General features: G+C 35.8%; 2 protein-coding genes across 2 annotated transcripts; both read left to right on the top strand.

The window, feature by feature from the left end:
• The first annotated feature begins 1,608 nt into the window (after positions 1-1,608).
• On the top strand, positions 1,609-4,985 carry LOC125858092 (UV-B-induced protein At3g17800, chloroplastic). The gene is made up of 4 exons (XM_049537773.1): positions 1,609-1,795; positions 1,910-2,036; positions 3,531-3,829; positions 3,963-4,985. Exons 2-4 carry the CDS (start codon positions 1,911-1,913, stop codon positions 4,801-4,803), a joined length of 1,266 nt encoding a protein of 421 aa, XP_049393730.1. The 5' UTR covers positions 1,609-1,795; position 1,910; the 3' UTR covers positions 4,804-4,985.
• An 857-nt stretch (positions 4,986-5,842) lies between these two features.
• On the top strand, positions 5,843-8,057 carry LOC125858098 (purple acid phosphatase 17). Its single transcript, XM_049537779.1, has 7 exons — positions 5,843-6,121; positions 6,207-6,363; positions 6,504-6,611; positions 6,839-6,963; positions 7,125-7,253; positions 7,354-7,421; positions 7,573-8,057. The coding sequence occupies exons 1-7, from the start codon at positions 5,954-5,956 to the stop codon at positions 7,787-7,789; spliced, it is 972 nt and encodes a 323-aa protein (XP_049393736.1). The 5' UTR covers positions 5,843-5,953; the 3' UTR covers positions 7,790-8,057.
• The last annotated feature ends 627 nt before the right edge of the window (positions 8,058-8,684 follow it).

Genomic DNA, 8,684 nt, shown 5'->3' with positions numbered 1-8,684 from the left:
CAATCTTGTTGAATCGGCNCAGTCCCTGTAACCGTGAAAGAAGTTTTTTAAAACTAAAGTTGATTAACTCTTATTCAAGATCAACAATATCTCAAGAGAGATTAGATGGATTAGCAATATTATCAATTGGAAATAAATTACTAAAATAAATCAATTATGAAATAATAACTAATGACTTCGCATCTAAAAAGCTAGAAAAGTGGATTTAAAATAAAAATATATGTGATGAAAAAATAAAATATTAGGGCCCCTCTCTCAAGTTTTGCTTTAGACTCTCAATCTTGTTGAATCGGCCATGGATGTTAGTATACTAGTAAAGACTCAAAAAGCAACCAACATGGGTTGTGATACACTAGTGAAGTGCTTTACTCTTAACCAGAGGTCTCGGGTTCTCGAGCCACAGGTTTGGAGAACATCATGTTGAGAGCGCCACCCCCGAATGGCCCTCCAAAGCGTGATCCGAATTTAGTCGAAGCTCAAATATGGGCTCCGTACACCGGGTGTGAAAAGAAAAGCCTCAAAAGCAATGTTCCAAACATCTCAAATCACCACCACTTAAATTAATTTCTCTTCATTAATTAGATTCACTATTTAGTTATTAATATTCCAAATAAAACCAAAAACTCTATTCCAATAGATTTTTTTGATGTTTGGTGAAAATGAATGAAGCCACAAAAGAGGTGTTCCACTAGAAATGAAACACGTCATCAGCCATATTTTCACATTTCATGGCTACCACAATTGTGATCCATCAACATCACTTTCAGACGAGGCCGGCTCAGAGATCTCAAGAAGACAAAGCCCAATGCCTATCCACTAATACAAAAGATCTACCAACCCCCTTAATTAGTCAATTACCAAATTCTCCTTTTGCTTCTTTCTGTCCTAAAGTTGAAAACCAGAAAAAACAATTGAAAATATAAATTAGTTTTAAATAATTTAACAACCATTGCAGGTGCCACGTACATTCAAATTATAAAAAAAAAAAAGGAAGAAAAAAACCTCTCATTTAAATTAGGCCAAGTCGCAGTTTATTAACCATTAGTTAGTGAGAAAAATGACAAAGATGGTCCATTATGATTGAGGATGAACTTAAGATAATGAAACAACATGTATTTTATTTTAATACAATAAAAAGCAATACTACTACTAATAATAATAAAAATAGAAGGCTTAGTTGCTGGCATTTTTCATGTAAATACGATTACACACACTGTTTACTAGTTTTCTATTTTAATTTTCAACTCTTTCATATAAAATCATATTTTTAAATTAAGATTGTGTTATATCCCGTCTAATAAGTTTTCTTAATTCATATTCATATTTTTCCTAACTTTAATTATTTTTAGAAACTCTAAAATAACTCCCTCTTTGTCACAATCTTTATTCTTCGGGTGAGCACACAGTTTGTGCGCGCTAGATTACCTCCCACTATATAACAATCTGTAAATTATACAGAAAATATAAACTGTATTAAACAAATTTTATGCGACATTCAATAATTAAAAGTGAAATTAAAAGAAAAGGAGGGTAGGTGGGTGGCAAACAGACACAGTGCATTTGTGTAATTTGACGAAATGTGTTAAGGTTCATTTCTGTGCAGAAGAAAAATAAGTCACGTTGGTGAGTGGGGACAAATAGGCAAGTCCCATTATATACATCAACCTTTTTTGCGTTGAACACTCTGAACTTTCCCCCAAAACGATTAATCGTCGGTCGCCATTCCGAACGAAGCTCCATATTTTTATCTGCTACTTCTTCCTATATTCAATTTTCAGCTCTATAATCTTCACCCGTAAGTGTTTTTTCTTTAATTTTCTGTCAATATTTTTCATTTTCTCTGATGTTACAAACGATTTAGGGTTTTTGGTTTTGCTGATTGTTGCTGTGACTTTATCGTTTGTATCAGAATGGAGACGGCCACTGCTTTCCGATCTGGTTTCAGCATCTGTTACAAACCCACCAAGGCGTCTCTTGGTGGGTCCGATTTTGTTCGAGTCGGGTCACAGCTTCGGATGTCTCCTTCTGGAATCAAGGTATTTTGAAGTTCTGTTTTTCGTACTCTTCTGCTTTAGTTTCTTTAAGTTCTGGTGTTATTTTGTTGTTTGCAATTTGTTTTCCAACAGTATCTCCACTTAAAAGTTAGATGAACCTGGAAATGAAGGCTGAAGCTTCTACGAATTGTCTAGCTTTGTGCTACTTTGGGTGTAAACACGATATATTAGTCCAAATATATGATGTTTTTGATTACTTGTAAGAAATAGTGTTGATAGGGGTTCAAGATGTAAGGTTGCAACACTTTTGAAGGGGAACTACATATTATGAACCTTCGGGGTGGCCCAATGATTTGGGCTGGGGACTTCCATGTCGGAGGTCTCAAGTTTGAAACCCCTTGCCAGTGAAAGCAAGGGGATTGCCATCTGGGTCGAGCTTGTCGCATTGGGCTTGCCTAGTGTGGATTACCTCTCCTGTGAGGTTTGCGAGCTATTGCATGGGAGCGAGAGTTTTACCCTGTGCGCACAAAAGGTAGCGGTTGCGGGTTTCCCTTGTCATAAAATAAAACTACATATTGTGCCTGTGAATATATAGACTAACTGCCATAATCCTAAAAAAATGGAGATATTACCAAGCTCTTAGTCATTTCTTGATGAAGTTCTCGTTAATTTTATGAAAGTGTATAGTTCTGTATCTTATTGTTGGTGAATTCTCCTTTTTCCTTTAAGACACCCATGCGCTCGTTATATTGGTGGGATGGTGGTAGTATGCAATGGCTCCAGAGCACGTTAAAACTATAGATTGTCGACAATTAGATGTACCCATGTTTTATATAGACATCCTCTTTTTGAATATTACCCTAAGGTTTGTAAGACATAGTGATGTAGCCATGCTTCCAGCTGCCACTCCTCTCTGGATTAGTGTTAGTATAACTGATGTCTTGTTGCAGTTTCTTCTTTACCTCTAGTTCTGTCAATATTTCCTCATCTATCATATAGGAAAATGGTGTCTGCGGACTTGCTGAAAAACAAAAATTGGTGTATGCCTACTCGTATCTTTGTTTCTCCTTTATTCTAAATGTATATCTGATACTGTCTTCTGGACCTGTGTCAAATTGTTGATCTTGGATTTCTTTGCTGAATTTGTTGAGTATGTGCTGGTTCTTGCTGAAATTTCTTTTTCTGTTTGAACATATGTTTTGGCAGTATATGGTAGCCTTACAAATTTTATGCCTCGAGTGTGCAGTTGTTAACTGTGTAAATATATCTGTCTGCATCCTCCTGTTGCTGATTTTTCCAGTTTGGGAGGTGCCTACTGCCTCAACATGCATTGACCTGTGTAATCCCATGTTATTTCTTTGTAATCCATGTATCCACTTGGATATGACATTGAAGAGTCTTATTCAGTTAATAAAGAGCTTCCCTTGAGCAAAGCTATCTATTTAAATTAGTTTATCTAGTTGACATAAATTAGAAATTTTATGATCTGAAATTTCTCTTTGACGCCTACTGATGTATTGGACATTTTCTTGGCAGCTTTATCCCTCAATTTCTCATGTGAAGTTGAGTAACAGGAAAGTGTCTTTTGGTAGCAGAAAATATACTGCGATCAGGGCATCTGTATCACCTTCTGAGTCTGGAGGTTCAGCTGCCCCTATTGCTCCACTTCAGCTGGAATCTCCAATTGGCCAATTTCTCTCTCAGATTTTGACAAGTCATCCACATCTTGTCCCAGCTGCTGTAGATCAGCAACTTGAACTGCTTAAAACTGACCGTGATGCAGAGCAACAGAAGGAAGAACTATCTCCAGCTGGTACTGACATTGTCTTGTACAGGTTGGTTTAGGCTTCTTTAAAATTCATCGACCTCCCGCAAGGGTTTCCCCAAACAATTTAGTTTTCTTCTGTTGTGGTATTTATCACTGCTGTGAGGTCTAACTTGTTGCATGGTTGCTTTCGAAACTATCAGGAGAATTGCTGAGGTTAAGGCAAATGAAAGGAAAAAGACCTTGGAAGAGATATTATATGCCTTGGTGGTGCAGAAATTTATGGATGCCAATGTATCTTTAGTTCCTGCAATAAGTCCATCATCATCTGAACCTTCTGATCGAATTGATACATGGCCCAGCCAAGATGATAAGCTTGAGCATCTTCATTCACCAGAAGCTAATGAGATGATTCAAAACCACCTGTCTCTCATTCTAGGAAGTCGACTGGGTGATAATTCAGCAGTGGCACAAATAAGTAAATTAAGAGTAGGCCAAGTTTATGCAGCATCAATTATGTATGGATATTTTCTCAGGAGAGTGGACCAGAGGTTTCAACTGGAAAAGAGCATGAAAGTCCTTCCTCAGGGTGTATACGATGAAGATAGTAGCATCCAGCAAGTGGCAGGGGAGGATATCAGTGGTGATAGGCGTGATACCTCTTTCAGGTCGACAACACAAACCCATCCAGAATTGACATCATTGTCAGCAGGTGATGTGAGTCCTGGAGGTTTTGGCCAGGGGATAAAACCCTCTAGATTGAGAAACTATGTGATGTCATTTGATGGGGAGACCCTCCAGAGATATGCAACCATCAGATCTCGCGAGGCCATAGGCATGATTGAGAAACACACTGAAGCACTATTCGGTAGACCTGAGATTGTTATCACCCCTCAAGGCACTATTGACTCTTCTAAAGATGAACTTATTAAGATCAGTTTTGGTGGGCTGAGGCGGCTTGTTTTGGAGGCTGTAACTTTTGGGTCTTTCCTCTGGGATGTTGAGAGCTATGTTGATTCAAGATACCATTTCGTTGCCAATTAAATATTCTTGAGACTCCACTGTGGAGTCAGATTTATGCCGGTGGCTTACAAACTTAGTGCAGTAGCATGTTTCAAGGGGAATACTGTAGACCATGCTTGTGACTTGTACATATGATATTTCATATTAGACAATATTTAACAACAGTGTGTTTACTTCGTATAAGACGTTAACATGATTACATGCTAGTGGTTTATTAATTGGGAGGTGAATCCCAAGTCCCAACTCCCCCCTTACTCTCTTTCCTTAGCAGCCTCAATAAAGTGTAGCTGGTCTTGGTGCTATTAGTGAGGAACAACAAGTTTGATTTCTCAATATTTGGTATCCCTTGCCTCGTCTACTCTTGCATGTCCTATTCTTGCAGTATTGCACCATCAATTTTCTGCTTATAGCTGTGAAGTCTTTCCTTTATATGTATATATATTCATATACATATTGGCACTGTTTTCACATTTAAGTAAACCTTGGCACTTCATTTGCTTGAGGGTGGTATATTGGAGAACACAATTCTCAGTCTTGTAGAGTGTAACTGATGTCAATTTTTGTATAACTTAAAAACTTTTCTTTTCTAGACTCTAATATAGCCAATAACGGTTATTGTTTCTTCTACGTTATTCTTTGCAAGTTAATCATTATTGGGTGGGTAATCAATTATAAGATGTTGGATACTCTTACTGTAGAACTTTGGAGAAATTCGTGCGGGTTTCACTCAAAATGAATACTATCCACCATGAAGTGTGCCAAATCAAACACAAACAAGTAAAAGTGGACATAGAAAATATCATGCCTAATAGCTTTTCTGTTGCTTTATATAAAATTCGACACACAATGCGGTGTTCAGTTATCATTTTACAATCGCACGAAAACAACAATTCCATTATCCCAATAACAATAATAGGATAGCTACTTTTGAATCAGTTCCGTCGAATATTCTCTGTTTATCCAATAAAATATCCACTCGCATATTCGCATAATCTTTTTAGAAACACAACATGAATTATTTACCTCTTATTACATGCATTAAATACTCTTTTCCTCTTATATGCATTAATATATATTACTATTCCTCAATGTTTCAATATTCTTAATCTTGTGTGTTGTTATTCAGAGAAGATATTTTATTTCCTTTTTTTGTCAATTTCAAAACATAGTCATGGTTCTATTACTTGTGATTTTGGCTAGTTTTTTAATAGTTTGTTCTAGAGCAACTGGGCTTGAGAAATTTGATCATCCCATTAAAGTTAATGGCAATTTAAGATTTTTGGTTGTTGGTGATTGGGGACGTAAAGGTGATTATAATCAATCTGCTGTTGCTCTTCAGGTACCCATAATTTTTAATTAAATGTTAATTAGTATCTTTTTTTTCTTGTATTTGATAATTAATTATGTGTATAATTTGGATGCAGATGGGAAAAATTGGAGAGGAATTAGACATAGATTTTGTAGTTTCAACAGGTGACAATTTTTATACTAATGGGCTAACAGGGGAGGATGATCCAAATTTTTTGGAGTCTTTCACCAATGTTTATAAAGCAAAGAGCTTGCAAAACCAATGGTATACAGGTGAGTTTTACCCCGAATATGCTCTATCCAACGCGAATCCAGATTAATCAGACTCCACTCCGGGAACCAGATTTACAAATGAAAACTAATAAAAATTATATTTTTATATTGTTTGTAATTCTGTTAATGTTGATTTGCAGTATTGGGTAACCATGATTACAGGGGAGATGTAATGGCTCAACTTAGTCCTTACCTTAGGAAAATTGACAGCAGATGGATTTGTTTGCGTTCTTTTATAATCAATGCAGGTAAGAAATTTTTTTAGAAAACCTAAATCTGAAATCTAGTTATTGTTTTTTTTTCTCCAACTTATAATCATATGGTATCTGGGACGCACTAGTACGATTATTATTGTTACTTTGCATCCATCCTAGGCCCGACTAATCCAAATTCACTGTGCATAGGACCCTTTAAGGGATGGATTTCTCCATTCTCATGATATTAATATTTCAAAATATCGTTTTATGTTTAGCAGAATTTGCTGAAATATTCATGGTGGATACAACCCCATTTGTGAAAGAGTACTTCGTGGAAACGGAACATACGTATGATTGGCGCAATGTGATGCCTCAAAAGACATATACAGAAAACGTATTAAAAGTAAGTTCACATCATCTCAAAAAACTTAAATAATTTTCTGCTTATGCCTTTTTCTTCACCTTTATTCGTAGTTTTGAGCAAAGGTAGAGTCAGAATTTCAAATGAATAATTTAAACATATTCAATAGATTTAGACTAAAGTTACGTACATATATATTGCAGGATCTAGAGAATGCGTTAAGTGAATCAAGAGCAAAATGGAAAATAGTAGTGGGTCATCATGCCATTAGAAGTGTGGGACACCATGGTGACACTAATGAACTTGTGGAACGTCTTCTTCCTATCCTCAGGGTAATAAACTTGTTCAAATTTGACAATTTTTTACATTACAAAATATTAAATTTTCACCAACATATAACGTTTTTTTTTTGGTTGGATTATGAAATTCCAGGCATACGATGTAGATCTATACATGAACGGCCACGATCATTGCCTTGAGCACATTAGTGATACCGAAAGGTAAAAGTTAAAGAGTTCAGATAACAATTATCCTTAGAGGTCTCAAGTTCGATATCCATCGTCTGCAATAGGAAGGGGGTTGGCCTTTTGGGTCAAGCTCGTTGCATGTTATATTTTTTGTAATTTTAATCCAGTTTTGGTTTAATTGCAGCCCGATCCAATTTTTGACTAGTGGAGCAGGATCAAAGGCATGGAGAGGAGACGTAAAAGGTTTGAACAGAGAAGATATGAAATTCTTCTATGATGGACAGGGTTTCATGTCTGTCCAAATGACACCAACTCATGTAGAGATAGAATACTATGATGTTTTTGGCAAAATCTTACATAAATGGAGTAGATCTAAGCAACTGCATCACATTGTTATTTAAATTTTTTGAGCAACGCACAGAGCGTACGTAGATTAGAGTGGAGTACTCGGCTTAATTTTAAGTGTAGCTACTATAGTTATATATGGATGAATTGAGGAATTCGTCCATATCCTCGACGACTTTAGTGATCCTAAACGGTGAAAATAGTATGTCGTATCTACTACAACGTTTGAGAATCTCATTTTGTGTAAATTATTGAAGATTTTTTAAGTCTCGTGTTAATACGGGTCTAATAAATCATATTAAAAGTGGCTTTATGTATTTTTTATGTTTCAATTTATATGACATGTTTTCTTATTTAGTCCGTCTTAAAAAATGACATTATTTTCTTATTTGACAAATGTAAAATGATGTGATCAATATTTTATTCATGTTAAATCCTATTTATTTGACTGATGTGTTTTTTTTACGAGCATAGACATTGAAATTTCGCAAATACACTCGATATGAGTAGGCACATTGGCAAAAAGAGTTGAAATTTCAAAAATACTCTCGACATGAAGCAAACACGTTGACGAAGAGATATCTGCTTCAAACCTCATATTAGTATTAAAATATAAATGAATTGAGAAATTTGTCCATACTGAATCAAACACTCACCAATTAACTAAGTTACAAATATTCTCATCACTCACCGATCAACTAAGTTACTAAAATTCTCGTCGAAATGTTAGAACTATCATTTGTTGCATGTTAATTTCCAAAACTACCCATGTTCTGATTTCTGACCACTCCTTTGGGCTTCGGACTCGAGAGTTCCATAATATGACGGTGGGCCCCTTATTTTTTTCCTTGGTGTCCCTTAAATCCACTTGTCACTTTTTGTGTGGAGTTTTTGTAGTCAAATCAAAGTAAAATTTGAATATTGATACGTTAGGGAAAATACTATTAAAAG

This window comes from Solanum stenotomum, chromosome 3, assembly GCF_019186545.1.
Source record: "Solanum stenotomum isolate F172 chromosome 3, ASM1918654v1, whole genome shotgun sequence".
Taxonomy (NCBI): domain Eukaryota; kingdom Viridiplantae; phylum Streptophyta; class Magnoliopsida; order Solanales; family Solanaceae; genus Solanum; species Solanum stenotomum.
The sequence above is the reverse complement of the archived record's forward strand: the minus strand, read 5'-3'. Positions and strand labels throughout refer to the sequence as shown.

What these genes read in the sequence shown, in the direction of transcription:
- LOC125858092 (XM_049537773.1), top strand. Translation starts at nt 1,911, where the DNA reads ATGGAGACGGCCACTGCTTTCCGATCTGGTTTCAGCATCTGTTACAAA. An exon ending in TGTCTCCTTCTGGAATCAAG is followed by an intron (nt 2,037 to 3,530) that starts GTATTTTGAAGT and finishes TTTTCTTGGCAG; the next exon opens with CTTTATCCCTCAATTTCTCA. An exon ending in ACTGACATTGTCTTGTACAG is followed by an intron (nt 3,830 to 3,962) that starts GTTGGTTTAGGC and finishes CGAAACTATCAG; the next exon opens with GAGAATTGCTGAGGTTAAGG.
- LOC125858098 (XM_049537779.1), top strand. Translation starts at nt 5,954, where the DNA reads ATGGTTCTATTACTTGTGATTTTGGCTAGTTTTTTAATAGTTTGTTCT. An exon ending in AATCTGCTGTTGCTCTTCAG is followed by an intron (nt 6,122 to 6,206) that starts GTACCCATAATT and finishes ATTTGGATGCAG; the next exon opens with ATGGGAAAAATTGGAGAGGA. An exon ending in CACATTAGTGATACCGAAAG is followed by an intron (nt 7,422 to 7,572) that starts GTAAAAGTTAAA and finishes GTTTAATTGCAG; the next exon opens with CCCGATCCAATTTTTGACTA.